The following is a 16,919-nucleotide window of genomic DNA, read 5'->3' as shown; positions in this document are numbered from 1 at the left end:
TAAAGGGTGCCCTGGTCCAGCATCAGCTGAGTTTTTGACATGCTTAATTCCTGAATTCAGTACCTGCTCTGACCTGGGAACCTGCAACCTCAGCCCCACTCCCAGGCTGTGTTGGGTGTCTCATGTGGCATCAAGTGCAGGTTCAGGTTTGACATCAGGAAGAATTTTCCTCTCTGAAATAATGATTGAACACTGAAGGGGCTTCCCAGGGAGGTTTAGAATCCCCATTCCTGGAAGTGTCCAAGGAAGGACTGGATATGGCACTCAGTGTTCTGGGCTGGTTGACAAGGTGGGGGCTGGTCACAGCTTGTACTCCATGGTCTTTGAGGTCTTTTCCAACCTCAATGATTCTGTGATTCTGTGAAAATCAGTGATACCACATGTTTGGTACTTGGAGCTGAGTGTGCCTCAGTTTCCCTCAGTGTGCCCTTCCAGAGCTGCTGTACTAGCAAAAAGTCCCCCAGTCCTACAGAAGCTGTTGCTGCTGCACACCCAAATACCATTTCTTGGGGCGTGAAATGCTTTTGATTTAGTTTGACTAAACAGTCATGTCAAGTCCAAGGGGCTATCAAGGGTTTCTTGAATACATTCTCTTTTTCCTGCTGGAGACCAGTTCTGTGAGCAGCATAAGTTTCTTTTTTTGTTTTCTTAGGATTTCCCTGTGCCTGGTAATGCTATCATGGCCCCAGGCACAGACTTTGGCTGCAATCCACGTGTTCAGTGAATATGACACCTTCCAAAAAATTCTGTACTAGCTGTATATCTGGGATACAGTCTCTGTGGCTGCACTGTGGGCCTGGGGCTTCTCCAGCAGCTTGGATGAAACTTCTTTGAATGTACAACTCTGCAGCTCTTGCTTTCTGTTCTTTCTCAGAAGAATTGCATAAATATGTGTGCACATTCACTTCTATCACTGAATTCCCAAAAATATGACAGCCCTAACCCTGTGCCTGCCTGCTCGAAGTACCTGGGATGATCTGGGATTTCCATGCACATTTCCCAGCACTCAGATGGATAAGGGCAGCTTACTGCCTGCATTTCCGCCAGGTACTGACTGAGGTACGAGCTCTTCCTCATCCCCAGCTCACAGGACACACATCTGGGTGTGGGGATTGCTGAGGCCGTGTGTTTGGTGAGAGTGAAACCATCAAATTGCACCACTCAGGGAACAACACCACAGCTCCATTGTTTCAGGACTCAGGTTCATCTCCTCCTCTCCAAGTGCAAATCCATTCTGTTTCACACATCCATCCTCGGTCCTGTGTACTCACCCTGCTTTTAGATCTGACTCCTTACAGAAGTGTAGGGCCCCTCTGACTATATCACCAGGGAGAGGCACTGCCTTTGTGGAGGCCAAAGAGTCCAGCCTAGATGCCTCCCTGGACAATTCCTGCACAGGAACATGGCAGACGGGGAAGAGGGGATGGGCAGTGAGTTTGTGAGCTTTCCTGCTCTGGTTTAAGCTGTATCACATGGCCACAGCCTTACACAAGCCCATTGCAGGCTGAATCAGTGGGTACCTCAACAGTGTGGGGGCCCTGCTTCTCAGAGACAGGTTTTATTCTATGGCTCTGAAAGACCCTTTCTGTCTCTAATATATTTGATTTTAAAAATTATTTTAAATCTTAGATGGCAGGACCATCTAAAATAGTCCTGGAGCTGGTTCTGGACATCAGCTGGGAGATGGTTAAGGGATGTGTCATGCTCCAGCAGCAGTAAGGAGTGCACTCCAGCAGCCAGTTCCTTAACATGGACGTCACTTTCTCATCAGGAGAACTGCATAACCCAGGTGAGTGGGGATGGATCCTCTGTCCCATGGCAGCAGGACAGGGCTGTGCCAGCTGCAACCTTTATGGCCACCTGTTCATAGCTCCCTGGGTCTTTTGCCATCAAAAATTTTTCTTAGCTACAGACAGTGGAACAGACAGGTACTCCACCTTTCGCTTCCATTCTTTCCTCATCCCATTTCCCAAAATGAGCACCCAGCTTCCTCTTGGTCAGGTCAGATGAAACAGTACCGGAAACTCCCACAGCTGGAGGGCTGAGTGTCAGAGGGAGGGATGGTGTGATATGGTTGGACATTCACAAACACAGTCCCTTCCCTCCCTTCCCAGTGCAGGAGGATGGGATTGTTTTGGCAGCTCAGGGCTTTCCTGAGGGAGAGCTGGGAAGGTGCCTCCCAAACAGGGACTGATCCCCTGACCTGTGCACAACATGGGCCTGTGGCAAATGAGGTCCATGCTGATCCAGGGACAGATCCCAGGGACAGAACCCAGGGACGCCCATCACATGCTGCTGTGGCAGCAGAGAGTGCTGGCCTGAGTGTTGGTGCCGCTGTGCTGGTTTGGGTTCCCCTTTGCATTGCTGATGTCTTCTGGTCTCTTTGGTACTGTAGTAGAGGGTGAGAGGTTGGGTTTAGATCTCTGTGTTTTAATACTGAGGTGACTGTACACGTGAGGAAATCACCGAGGACAGAACACATTACACAGGAAGAGTCACCCTGGCTCAGCCTTTCACTACTGAGCTCACTTGTGGTGACCCACAGCAAATACTTTGGCAAGTGTTGAAGAGGTTGTGTAACATCACCACTACCCCAGGATATTATTCCTCACTTTCAGTGATCCCTGTAATAGAGGACTCCTGAACTACCAGCCTGTATTTTCTAATCTTTCTATCCTGACCTATAATCTGGGGATGGGTTTTTCCATGTCTGTTTGCTCCATTCCCCACAAGTAACTCAATGCCTCACTAGTGGCCTGGAAGGTACCAGAATCTCCTTTTGCATCTGGGGTCCTCTACTGCTACAGGAACAGGGGGATTTTAGTGCTGTCAAGCAGTTACTTCCATTTTGCCTCCACAGGGACCATCATGTATTTTGGTTTTGGTTTGATCTTCCTTTGGGGCACTGGGTGCACTTCACTTGGGTTTATTAGATCTGGTCTAACCCTTCTCCTCCAGCTGAGAGGTCTGATGCCCAGCCCAGGGCTGTGGACTTTTACAGGGGCTCCCACTGCAAAGCCCTGACCTTTGGCTCTTGCAAAAGGTACTGTCAGCTCTGCAGAGGCTGGGAAGGGACAAGGTTCCTGACATCAGAACTGTCATTAGTCTTTTGGAGAGGTGGAAGGGGAAAAGAAGAAGCAGGGATATGTTTTATTTTTGTTTGTTTGGGTTTTTTTTATTTTTTTTTTTTTTATTTTTTCCTTGTAGCCTGGGAAGGGTATGACAGGTAAAGAAAACTGTTGCATAAAGCTGAGCTAGCAAGAATGAGGAAAACCAGTATGCTTTGTGCTGTGTACTGAGATTTTTGTTGGTTAATCCTCAACTGTGATCATGTTCTATCCAGACAGGCTCACCTGGCCATTCAGGTCTGGCTGCCATGGGCTGCATTTTCACTAGTCTGCAACTGCAGGAGCAGCCAGCACCCTGTCCTTTCTTGCTGGAATGTATTGATGTAATCTAGATGCATAGTGGAAATAATGGAAGACACCTATAATGGAACGCTGTCTTCACTAGAGTGGGTTAAAATCAGAAACCACTGCAGCTCTGCCTATAGCCCTCTTCCTGCCCCATATCCAAGGAACAGAGGATCACCCTGGAGCAGGATGGGTGTTGAGCCCATTTCTATTTCCTAGGCAAGCTGAAGATCCACAAGCCCTGCCCAGAAAAAGAGGCAAACGCTGGTGTGCCTCAGGGTGGTGTGGGCAGGGCCCTGGGAAGGAGAGGGATGTGCTGGTGGACGTGCTCAAGGTCACCTGGGGTGTACCAGAGAGCAGCACAGCCCAGTGCACATTGCTGGGCTTTGACTGCAGAGCAGGATGTTGATCTCCTCACACGGACCTGCACATTTGCCCTGGTTTCAGCCAGGACCGGGTGAATTTTTTTCATAGCAAACATGAGAGGCAGGGCCTGGAGTCGTGTGGGTGGTCCAGGTTATTCCATACCATGCACTTCACCACCAGGGTGGAGAGGTGGAAGTGAAGGACTCTCCCTTCCTGGGGAGAATGACATTCCCTTTCAGTCATGTGATGGGGAAGAGCTGTTGGATATTGTGGTTTTCATTATTAATGTAAATGAATAATGCCTTATACCTTTTGTTATAAATATTGTTGCTATTACTGATCATTTTCTTATCTCATTCCTATTTCCAGTAAATTGTTCTTATCTCAACACATGATTTGAACCTTTTGTGCCTCCAATTCTCAATCCCATCCCCAGAACAGGAAGGTGGAGAGGAAGGGGGACAGTGAGAGACATCTGGTTTGGGGGAATCTTGGTAAAGACATTGAACTGGGGAATATAATTTCTAAACCACAAGACCCTTCTATCCCATCACACAGATATGCACATTTTATCTCAAGTGCTGCATTGAACAAATGTAGCAACAATTTGGGGAGAATGAAGACCTCATGCCAAACCTTGATGGGAGGACATGGATTCTCCATGAACGTTTTGGGAAAGTTTACTGGGTGCCAAGATATATCTTTCATTTTGTGCTGAAAACTACTCAGGTAGATAGCACTGAATTAATTCCTGTTCTAAACAGTCCTGATCCAGATGGGCTGGGAATTTTTAATTTAAATTCAGGAGTTATAAGTGCAGAAAGCATAGTCAGAGTGGTTTGTACAAGGGAAGGCCTCCAGAACCCTGAATATCTGCAGTAGGCATATCTCTAATTAAATGATTAAACCCTGTTTATACCTGATCCTGCCCCCGCAGGGAGAGTCCAATTAAGTGGCAGGATGTGCCCGAGTTGCCTGAGTGGAACCCCAAAGGGCTGGGCTCTGTTTTTGTTTTGTGAGATTCCTTCCGTGACAGTCAGAGCACTTGCAACAGTGTCTGCACATAGATTAACATTTCATGAGCAAGTTTAACATCATCATTCTCTCCCTTGATCACTTGACTTTGTAACCTCACCATGCTATTAGCCTGGCTTCTTGGAGGTAATCCTTAAATAAGAGCCTGGTTTAATGACCTTAAATACATTCTCTGCTTTTAAATCTTGGATTATTTGTTCATCCAACTGTTTTAATCCTGCTCCTGCAAGCATGGACTTCACTACCTGCCCTATTTCTTTGTTCTCTGCAAGCCCACATTGCAGGGGCTTCTCCCATCCCTGCTCACTTTAAATACTGCTTCAGCCCAGACTCTTTCAGTGCTGCTTTCCTGCCTTTCCCTGCTGCTCTGCAGCACCAGATCTCCATTTGTCAAAGCTGAAACAGCTTCTCTAGCAAGTACAGTTGTTTTTAATTTAGAATTCAAAACCCTCTTGAGTAACTCACCGGTTGGGCCATGGCCTCTCTGCGTTGGGGTGCCATGTGTGTGCTGGACAGTGCCCCTGTCTCAAATTATGCTGGACTCTGATTTCTGAACCTCTACAGGGTGCAGTTTGTTACCAGGGAGTAAGCTGTCCCTGGCCTACAAATTTTGTCTTCTCCACACTAACTTTTGGCTTAGATACTGAAAATGTATCTTGTCTTGCCCTGCTAGAGGAATTGGTCTCTCTTTTAGGGCAACTAATTGGCTTTTTTGGGGAGGTGTTCACTTGGAGAAGACTCCAGGGAGACCTTAGAGTTCCTTCCAGTGCCTAAAGGGGCTCCAGGAGATCTGGAGAGGGACTTTGTACAAGGGCATGGAGTGCCAGGATGAGGGGGAATGGCTTTCCACTGACAGAGGGCAGGGATGGGTGGGATACTGGGGAGAAATTCCTACCTGTGAAGGTGGGGAGGCCCTGGCACAGGTTGCCCAGAGAAGCTGTGGCTGCACCTAGATCCCTGAAGTGTCCAAGGCCAGGTTGGATGGGGCTTGGAGCCACCTGGTCTAGGGGAAGGTGTCCCTGCCCATGATGGGGGCGGAAACAAGATGAGCTTTAAGGTCCTTTCCAACTCAAACCATTTTGTGATCATTTTTGTGTGGGTAACCAAAACTCATTAAGCCAGATCTCTCTTTCTGTGCAGCTTCCCCTCCCTGCTGGTCAGGAAGCAGCACCAGGTACCAACACATTCTCATTCCCAGAGTTTGGACGTTCCCATCTGTACCGACTCTGTCCTTATGATCATGGAACCTGTCAGAGGTGGGGCAGTGAGTGAGTGTGGCAAACAGTTCACATCCTGTTTGGGTTTGGTTTGGGACAGAGTTACAGCTCTCCACAGCACCTTGTGGTGCTCTTTGGGATGTGTGCTGAAAACAGCACTGATCCCACAGGGATGATTAGCTCCTGCTTGGTCAGGAGCTGTTCTGCCCCTCACGCTGACCCACCAGTGTTGGGTTGGGGGTGCACAAGGAGCTGGGACAACACAGCCAGGACAGCTATCTCTCACTGACTACAGGGATATCCCAGACCATGTGATGCCATTCTCAGCCCTGAAACAGAGGGTGGGGGGGGTGGGGGGGTCTGGACAGGCTTATGGTAGTTGGTGATGACCAATTGCTTTCTCGTATCACTTCTTCTTCTTGGTTTCTATTGTCCTGTCTTTGTTGGGTATTTAAAAAATTATTTTCATTATTTAACTGTCTTTCATGTCAACCCACCAGTTTTCTCACTTTCGCCTTCCACTTCTCCTGCCATCACAGTGTAGGGGAGAAATGAGGGCCTGTGTTGGTGCTTAACTGCCAGCTGGGGTTAAACTGTGACACATCTACAGTCCAGACTCCACTGGCAGGGCTGTATCCATCTGTGACGGTCAGGCAGCAGAGGCTGGGGGAAGTGTCAGAGTTCTGAGTTGGTTCTTGTTACCCAAAGTGCACACAGAGTGGCTGTACTGAGAATCCCAGTAAAGCAGATAGGAACAGAAACTCAGTGCACTGTCTCAGATTTGAGACCCTCTTGGAATTCATAGCGACACTGATGGATTAGAGCAGGGCACCAGGACAGAGCTGAGCATTCACGTCCCCATTAGCCCTGAGGAGCTGAAGCACTAACCTGACTGGAGAGCTCCAGGTGCTCCAGTGACCTGCAGAAGGTTGCACGGACAAGGCAGAGGTGCTTTACAGGTGCACTGCACTACAACCAGTGCACCCAGCTCTGCACTGCACTAGCCTCGTGGTGCAGCTGCACATGGCAGCAGCCTCTTTTCACTGACCTCTGTGTCAAGACCAATTTCACATCAATTTAGCTGGACCAGCAGCACAAACTGTCTGTGAAGGTGGGGAAGGGTGCCAAGGAGTGAGCCAGAGGGTCCCAGTAAATAGCACTTTATGTCGTGCTGCCCTGAGTATATGCAGCACTGGGTACTGTGGCATCACCTCTCCCAAAAGTGGGAGCTGTGTCTTGGGTACCACCCAGCTATACACAAGACATTCCCTTTTGGTGCCAGCATACTGGGTTTCCAATAGAGATTCTCATATCCTAGCAAGGGCCTTGAGGAAAGGGATGGAACCACATCCTCTGGAGCAGAACTGGCATCATAAGGGCCTGTGGAGCACTGGCAGCAGAGCAGGCCGGGACACCTGTGGCTGCAGCAGGGACTGAGCTGATGAGGGCACAGAGCCCCTAGATTGCTGCTGATACATGGCTACAGCCTCACACTTGTCCTAATCAAGGGAGATCCCTCCCTCCAAGCCTGAAGCTGCTCATTGCGTCAAGCACCCTTCCTCTTCGGCACTTGGGCTCTGTTGCTGTGTCCTGGCCTTTTCTGGTGCCAGCCCCTTGGACCTTCATGGCCTGGCAGCGAGAACCAAGTCCTCTAGGGGAACAGGAAAGCACGAGGCAACAAGTTCTTGAAGCCAAGTCCTCATGTTCCACTGGCAGATATTCCAAATTAACCAGTGATTTTGCAACGAGCTGTGGCCTGGATGTTTGCCATGGAAAGAGCCTGCTGTTCACAGAGTTGCAGGCAGCGTGCAGAGCCAGAAGCTTGAGGATGGGAAGGATACCTGTGTTGACACGGCTTCGCTCATTTTCCCTTGCTCTCAGGGCATCTCTTCCAGCTGAGTTGGAACAATGGCACAGGGGACTCCCGGCAGCAAGCAGAGGGGAGCGCTCTGCCCCTGCACGCACAGCAACTGTCCGCCTTTCCCCGGGGAATTCAGAGCCTCCTGCAAGACAAGGAACATGAAAGGGGGAGCAGAAGCCCAGCTGAGCATACACACACTCCCTGCTGCTTCCCCAGCGAGGAGAGGCGGGGACCAAGACATCCACGAGGGAATCCTCCCAGCGCAGCCTCTCGCCCCAGGGACACTCGGATCCCATCAACACACAAATGACCCTGAAAAACTAGAGAAGGACAGACCCCGCCGGCAGCTCCACCCTGTCCTGCCACACACAGCCGGGGCTGCTGGAAACACACGGCTCTGGCTTTCTGCTTTGGCCTCCTGTGCCAGAGCACAATGGGCAGCCCCACTTTAGGTCCAGCTGCATTTCTGGGCTCCAATGCAGCCCGCGGCTGTCCCGTCCAGCTCAGCCCGCACGGCTGAGAACCGTGCCAAGGAGGGAAGGGCAACTGCCTTCTCCAGGGAGAAGCTCTACCTGACTAGTTCGTGCCTTAGGCCCGCAGGAAATGGCCCTGGGATGCTCAAGGGATAGATCCTCCCCGGCAGGCGCTCCCACCCCTGCAGCTCTCCCAGGGTACGATGTGCAGCACTTCAAAAGCCAAACTGCAGCAAACCCTGGAATGGACTTTGCGCCGTTCGATTCAGTTTTAGGAATGATGCAATAAACACTTTTTCCAGAGCTGCTTCCCCCTCTCAGAGGACGGAAACGTTATCTCACCAACCCCAGAACCTGCTCACTCTTCTTCAGGGACTGCACGAAGGAAGCCAAGTACTCGATTTTTACTTTGCGTAAGACTGGGTCATTTTCATGTGCTGGGGCACTCACTCCAAAGCATGCTCCTGTGAAAACTGGCTTCCCTCCCCCATCCAGCCCCACAGGTCACTAACTCTCACCTGGATTGCTGGGCTGCCATCTCCCCCTTTTCTCCTCTCACAGTCACTGAGGGACCCAGCTGTGCTTATACCAAAGCTGCACCGAGGGACCTGGCTGCTTTACAACTCAGCACTCAAGTATTTATGCTGAAATGCATAAAAGTGTTGGTTGATAAAGAACAAAGCTTGCTTTAATAAAAGCCCTATGTTCTATCTGCATTTTATTGGCCAGTTCCACTCATCTGCTGCGGTTTCCTTTTGTGTCCCCAAACAGCTTCAAAATACTTGGCGTGTTTTTGGCAAAATACTTGGTGGTTTAGTGTTTCTTTGATTCTGGAGTTTGGCCTGTATTAACCTGACTCTGTGGGAGGCAGGGATGCTTTCCCTGCACCAGTTGTCCAAGGACCCTGAAGCTATTTCATCTCAATTTTTTCCTTTCCTCCTACTTATGTTCCTGCCAGGGAGTGTAATGTCAGACATGTGAAATGAACCTTCAGGGAAATTCTAACACATTTCAGAGATCCCTGTTCTGCCAAACACCTCCCTGCAGAACTGCCTGTGCTGATGGGGCAGTCCCTGCTCATACAGAGATTTAGGGAATGCAGCAAGGTGAGCTGTGCAGGATAGGTAGCATCACAACCACCTCCCAGGCTAAGCTGACCCTGCTTTCATCAAGCACAGCTCTTCTCTGAATTTTGCTGAGCCATTCATTCCCCTCCACACCTGCGGGCAGCAGGTCCCACAGGCACACTGTGCAGGTGTTGCAGTGATCTCACTTTCATCCCTGCTGGGTTCCTCTGTGAGGACTTAGCCAGATGAGAAAGCCCTAGGATACAGCAGGGAAGCAAACAGCAAAGTTCTCCAAGTTACTGCTTCAAACTCTACATTGCCATCACTGCCCTGCTGAAGATTGCCTCAGGAAGAGGTGAGGAATCAGGGGGAGACCTCAGGTCCTGGCAGGCCCACGCACCAAGGCCTTTTGTTGACTTGTAGAGCTTGGGAAAGAGGGAGCCTTAAATCCCAGCCCCTGCTCCATGCACCACTTACCTGATCCAGTGAAATGTAATCAGTTTACAGAAGGAAGAGTGTGATTGTGACCTCTATGCAAGGCATGACTTGTGACAGATCCCCAGGACAGCTCAGCTGATCTCACAGCCTGCAGCTGCCAAAAAGGAGGGAAAGCCTTCATCATGCCATTGCCCCTGGAACATCTCACAGGCTGCAGCATCCAAATTCCCATGTGTCAACCCAGCAGTCAAGAAAAGAAGCTTTAGCCTAACTCACCAAATTGAATAGGCAAAGGGTTCAGCAGCTGCTCAAGTGGGAGATTTGGGTGGGAATGGGAGCAGAGACGTGAAGCTACAGGAGGCGTCAATGTCAGCCAAGCCCAGACCATGGCTCTGAGCTGTGAATCCATCCCAACACCAGAACCAGAGTGGAGCAAGGTGTGCTTTTAACCATCCTAAGCATATTTACGGCATATAAACACCTGACCCTTAGAAACAAGGCATGCTTTAAATTCACACCAGGAAGCAATTAAGACAAAACTGTGGTTATTTGCCCCCCTGAACCTTGCTGGAGGGATTGGCTGGAGCAAGGGACACAGGTTTGTTACTGTTCCCTCTTGAAGCACTGCTACATTTTAACACAGGGTGGTCTCAGGAGTCAAATCTATGCAGTCATTAAATAGAAGAATCCATTTTCAAATTAATTTAAAGCGACCTAAACATGGAAATAAGGATTTCTGCACTGTCTTGGTGTTGATAGAGAAAGATGGGCTGCAAGATGAGCTTTCCCAGGTCCTATGTAAGTGCTTACCATCCCTGAGGGTTGTCTATCCTAATTTTCTAGGAGTTACTGCGGGTACTTGGAAAGGAGTTTTTCAACAGGATGGATAAAAAGCAGTGAAAGTATTTGTGAGTCTATGTGAATTTTTATTAGCTCTCATTGACACAGGAATGGTGCAGCTTCAGCAGATCCCAAACCTGGTGACGGTGGAGCAGCAGCTGCTCTTCCCCCAGGCCACGATTGCTGACTGGGACGCTCCTCCCCCAAAGCGCCATTAACAGCACAGAGGAGCTGCCTGAACTCAAATTCCACAGTGATGCTGCCTTTTCCCCACCTCCTGTCCGCCCCCCTGAAATTCTCAGTCACCTCTGGGAACATGAATTAGCCCAGGTGCTGAGAGCTGTCCCATCCCCTGCCCCCAGGTCTCTGCCCATGCCACCTGCATTGCAGAGGTGCTTCTCATGCTCTCACCAAGCTGCAGGAACCCAAGACCCTACCCGAGGCTGAATGGCCCCCAAGATCTCATGGTACAAAAGCTTCTTCCCAAGAACTCCCATCCGTTCATCCCGTTCCCATCCATTCCCAGACTGTTCATTTCTTCTTAGCATTTCAAGTCTATGCGATCCTATTTAATATTTAAGAGTCAGCAGAAAGCACACCTGGATCCATGGAGGATTCACCTCCCCTCTCCCACCAAAGAGGAGCAGGAGCTCCCAGCAAGGAGCACTGTGCTGAGATGGATTTCACTATCCAAGGGTGTTCTACTGACTGGGAAAGGTGCCCCCAACCCCCAGCTCCATCCCACTGCCACCCACTACTCAGGAATCCACATGTACCATTTTTTGGAGGTCATTTACTCAGTGTTAGCCAAGCTGATTTCCACAGTCTGTTCTGCACAGTGATGCCTTCAAAATGAAGCTTGTGCAGCACAGCATATTGAAGTAAAATGGACTACAACTGGGTATTAGAGAGCAGAACACATCCTGAGAGACAACAATCCAAATGGAAGTGTGAAATTAGTGATGTGATCACACCATTTGCCATGCTTGTACAGAACCCAAGTGAAGCTCTCTTGTCCTTCGAGGCACATCTCCTTGATGAAACTGTGTAGTCCTTGAGCTTAGGGCTAAGAGACAGGAAGGGCAGGAGGGAAGAAGCAGTTTCCATGACAAATGTCCATCTTACACATTTAGCAAGGACACAGCACAGCATTTGGCTCCTGCTCCAGTGAGACCCTCAGCCCCCAGACTACAGTTCTGTCTCTCTCCCTCCCCTGATAAATCCTGAGTGCCCAAGCAGAGGTTCCTGACAGTGAAGCCTCAGAACCAGGCCACACATTAAGGCAGTCTCCAAATCTTAGAAGTGCAGGTGCTCAAGCACAGCAGGAAGAAGGGACTTGTTTCTGCCCCTCCTGCTGTCAGGATGCCTCTTCTGGGAGACATGTCCAAGGCTGTGCCTGCCTTACAGAGCCCTGCCAGCAAAATTGTTTCATTAGAGGGGTAAGGGAAAGGTTCTTCCCACAGCCTTGGGGCCGTACACCTACATCCCACCTTGAGTTTGGCAGCACAAACAAGTCCAACACTCCAGCACTGTGACAGCTCTGCCATCACAGCTGGGTTAGTACCCAAGTGCTTATGAGCACAGTGGACATGACACAGAGGACAGTGACATGTCCCACAGTGAGGCACAGCACCAGGGACCCCAGCACATCCCTGGAGAGCCGTTCTGTGACTCATACAGGGGTTAATGGGGGTACAATGGGGTTACAATGGAGAATGACCTGGGCCACGATTATCAGCAATGATAAATGCAGGGAGAACCACAGCTGCTGCAGTCTCCTTCCGTTTTTAATTAGCTTTGTGCCCAGCTTTTAAAAGGCAGAAACCAAAACTGGTCAAGATATCCCAGATTACTCTTACCACCAGCTTTTACAGAAGAGAAATTCCTTCCTGACATCGCTGTTTAACACACACACACACACACACACACACACACACACACACACGTTCTGACATGCTTCAGCACTGCCTGTCCAATGATTCAGATCCTTTTCAGGCTGGAATCTCTTCATTCTTGTTGCCTGAAAGCTCTATGGTCTGGTACATTTTCTTTGTTTGCTGCTTTCTCAGCCTAGGCTGCCTGGACATTCCACCAGTGTTTTGTTCCCAACTACTCAGTTAACAGAACTGCACATGTTAGTTGCAATGCCTTACACTCACTTCAGTGCCACAACTCTCACAGAGTTTAGCTGTCAGGTGGGATGAGGTTTCAGACAACATAAATGTTAGAGCTAGGGGCAGCAAACGTTCCTTCTGAAAATCAACAGAAGATTCAGCCTTAAATCCTGGAAGTGCTCTGGCTGCAGGTCAGAGACTTTCAGCTGCCACAGTGACTCAGTGCAGCAGTCCTGTCCTCCCCATTTACATGGTGCCACAGGGCCACCAGCATGACAGACATCTCAGCCCCTGGAGCAGCCACCAGGGAAGTGGTAGAGCAGCCAGACTGGGTTAGATCAGGCTAGGTGGCAAAAAAAAAAAAAAAAGAAAAAGAAATGAAAAAAAAAAGTGTGAGCTGTCCCTGCAGGGTACAGGAACCCTCCCAACACCAGCACTCTTCCCATGCGGGTGCAGATGAGGAGTTGGCTGTGCCAGGGCTGAAATTCCTGACGCTGCTCAGCCTGTGTATGTGGGAAATGGGGTGACCAGCTGGGCTGCGGGTCAGTCACACCGGGGAGCGGGCAAGCTGTGGCCACGGGGCAGGCAGGCCGCGGTCAGTCCGGCTCCGGGGCGAGCGGCTGCGCTCAGGCCGCAGGGCTGCGCGGCTCCCGGGGATCCCAGCCCGGGCCCGGGGCCGGCGTCACTCGTGGGCCACGCGCTCCAGCGCCACGTAGAAGCTGTCCTTGTCGTCGAGGCAGTGCCAGCCGATGGGCCCCGCCTCGCAGTCGGCGCACACCAGGAACTTGACATTGCCCACGTCGCGGGTGAATCCCACGTTCTCGAAGGAGAACATGTCGCGCACCAGCCAGTGCTCCCGCAGCACGTCCCCGCCGCCTCCCGCCGCCGCCGCCGCCGCCTTCTTCCTCATGGCGGGCAGGAGGAGCTGCGGAGACACGGGGCCGTCACCGCCCGGCCGGCACCGCCCGCCCCACCCCCGAACCCCCCGGTACCTCACGGCGAGCGAAGGTGGCGGCGCCGGGCAGCAGCACCCGGGAGCCGCAGCGCTGGCACAGCACGGCCCGCAGGTTGCGGCCCTGAGCGCACACGAGCCCGGCCGAGCCTTGCGCGGCCGCAGGAGGAGCAGGGGGCGAAGGCGGAGGCGCCTCCGGCTCCATCTCCGCGCAGGGCGCCGCCATGGCGAGGGGCGGGGCCGGCGGCGTGACGTCAGGTGGAGCGCGGTTGTGACGTCATTGATATGGCCGCGCCCCGCTCCCTATCCCCGGGAGCGTGCGGGAGATGGGGGCTGGGAATGCTGGCCCGGCACGGGCTGAGACCCCGGCACGGGCTGCCCCCGGACCCCTGGAAGTGTTCCAGGCCAAGCTGGACGGGGCTTGCAGCACCCTGAAATGGTGGAAGGTGTCCCTGCCCATGGCACGGGGGGGATGAGTTTTAAGGTCCTTCCACCCAAGGCAATCTGGGATTTTCTGGTCCCCCAGTGATCTTGGACCGGCAGGAGTTAGCAGTGCGGTCTGTCTGTCCTGGGTCTGCCCACAGGAGCCATCGGGGACAGTCACGTCCTAGGCGTGGGAGTCTGTAGGTGCTCGAATTCATGGCTGGAGAAGGAGCTCAGTTGATGCTGGACAAAGGGAAGCTGTCACCCTTAAAAGTCTCAATCAATGGAGATATTCCAGAACCGTCTGGATGCAGTTCTGTGCCCTGTGCTCTGGGATGACCCTGCCTCAGCCGGGAGGTGGGACCAGATGAGCCACCGGGGTCCCTTCCCTCCTGACCCATTCTGGGATGCTGTGAAGCTGCAGCACATCTTTGCATGTAGTGATTGCATCAGCATTTGGTGTGCCTGGGCTGCTCTGACACAGCAACTCTCTTGGCTGCAGAGAGGATCCCTTTAATGGGGAGGATAGAGTGCCCTGAAAGGGGCACAGGGCTGACATTGGTAGCAAAGTGTTTTCCTGGAGAGGAATGCAGAGATCAGCCTGACCCCACAGAGCCTGGACAAAGCAGGAGGCAGTGCCAGGGCTCACAGGCAGCAGTGCTGGGGAAAAGGTCCTGGGGCCCAGGTGACCGTTGCTCCTCACTTCTGAGCCACTCTGACTGTGTGCTGGTCTGGGTTGCTGCAAGCATTTCTCTTAGTGTTGAAAAGATTGAAAGAGCCTTTTGATTGGGCCACTGTTTCTTTAAAGGGTAGGCCAGATCCCAGAAGAGTCCTGATTTGGTGTAAATATGCCACATCCTCCTGCTGTCTCACTCCTGACTGTCTGCTGCCAAAAACCCTCAGGAGAAGTCAGAAATGGGAACTAATATTTGAGGTATTAAATTAAAGTAGAGGATTTCTGCAGCAATCTAGCTGCTCACCTCAGGCTCTAGCCCTGGGCAATGCTGACATGAGCTGGGGTGTGAGTGTAGCTGGGAGACATCACCCCACTCTCCTGTGACCTGTGCAGGTGTTTCTAAGGCAGGGACAGTGTTTGGGGCATTTGAGCTCCTAAGCCCTGTCTGGATGTGTGTGGGGAGTCAGAGCAGGGCTCGAGAGGGGAGTGGGGCATGAGGAGATGTGGAGCTCAGCAGTGCCCACTGAGCAGCCCTGGGGCACACACTGCCCTGAGCCACGGGGAGGTGACACGGTTCAGTTGTGTCCCACAGCCATGGGGAGGTGACACGGTTCAGTCCTGTTCCACAGTCGGAGCCACCTGTCTGGGGGCTCAGGGAAGTCACAGAACTCCCACGCCTGGAGATACTCTGGGCTCAAGAGAACCTGGTCCAAACTGGATCTCCTTCAGGCAGGGTTACAGACCACCAGATTGCCCTTCCCAAACACAATTATCCTTGGATTCTGTGAGTTCTTTCCTGCTTATGTAGGTGTCAACACCACTTTGAGAAAAACACTCCAGAACATTCCTGGGAGCCCAAATCCATCTCTGCCCTGGGAACTGACTCTGGCTGCCCTAGAGGCACTCGAGCAGGGACAGTCCGCTTGAGCATCACTTCTCTCTCTCTCTAGAGCTTCAGAGCCTCCCCATGGGTCACTCTTGCCCCAGACCAGCCAGGAAAGCTCTGCTCCTGCCCATGCATCTGCTTTGCAGGAAGGTCAGTGGGTGAAGCCTTTCCCTCCCAATCTGACTAGCAGGACATGAAGTGACACATTTGTAAGGCTTCTGCCTGGTTGTACCACGTATGCACATCCTCATTTTGGGTGTAACACAGCCTGTGAGGGGTGAGATCCCAGCCAGATGTGGGGGGAGGAAGGTGAGCCCTCTGCCTGCCCTGGGGAGGCTGGTGCTGGATCCACTCTCACCTTGTCACACTGAGGTGGGATGGAGCACTTCTGACAAGATCCCCAGCCCATAAGCCCCGAGTAGCACAACACCACACTGATGTCTTCAGCTTGTGGCCCAAGGCAGCTGCTGGGCTGGGCTGGTTGGTCAGGGCTGGTGACTGGAGTGGTGTCTCTCATTGTTACAGTTCCTGTGAACAATTCAAGAGGTAAACAAAAATCTGCTAATAGGATCTTTGGCCAATTCTTAAATCTTGGGTGGGAGCTTTCTCTGTTGAAAACTCAGTCTTAATTCTGCCTTTTAGCATTTTCTGCTGGATTATTCATGAAGAAAAGATTCACTCTTGCTGGCCAGGGAGAATCAATACCAGCTTCCTCCCAAGCAGAACATTTTGTCCCTTTGTTTTGCTTTCAGCAGGAGCCCGTACATCTTGTCATCTCCAGCACCAACATGGAACATTTTAAATATTTATATTGTTCATTACCTTTCTGGAAACACCAGTTCCTCTTCAAACCCTTCAGTACATCCTCTCCTGGGAAGGCAGGGATGGGTCTGCTGGCCACTCTCTTGTGGTTACATGCTGCTGTGACCCAGTTCTAATGCTGCTGCTTCAATCTGCCTAACTACACACTGGACATCTCATTTTTGGAGCTGCATCCCCTTGAGCCCTTTGCAGGAGAGCAGGGCTCCTTAGGGAAGGGAGAGGAGCTGCTGACAGCTCTAGGGTCAGTATCAGAGCCTGGAAACTCCCCCTGCACTGCCTGTCTCCCTGCAGGTGTTAGAGGGGCACAGGTAGGACAGATCATCTATGGGACCAGTG

At 51.5% G+C, this 16,919-nt stretch overlaps 1 protein-coding gene across 1 annotated transcript; it reads right to left on the bottom strand.

Annotated features, from left to right (window-relative positions):
• Window positions 1-11,483: 11,483 nt before the first annotated feature.
• On the bottom strand, window positions 11,484-14,002 carry RABIF (RAB interacting factor). The gene is made up of 2 exons (XM_062509450.1): window positions 13,817-14,002; window positions 11,484-13,749 (listed from the first exon to the last, which is right to left on the bottom strand). The coding sequence occupies exons 1-2, from the start codon at window positions 14,000-14,002 to the stop codon at window positions 13,507-13,509; spliced, it is 429 nt and encodes a 142-aa protein (XP_062365434.1). The 3' UTR covers window positions 11,484-13,506.
• Between the last annotated feature and the right edge of the window lie 2,917 nt (window positions 14,003-16,919).

The sequence above is a fragment of the Cinclus cinclus genome, chromosome 27 (genome assembly GCF_963662255.1).
Source record: "Cinclus cinclus chromosome 27, bCinCin1.1, whole genome shotgun sequence".
NCBI lineage: Eukaryota > Metazoa > Chordata > Aves > Passeriformes > Cinclidae > Cinclus > Cinclus cinclus.
Note: the sequence above shows the minus strand (reverse complement) of the source record. Positions and strands in the feature narration are given on the sequence as shown.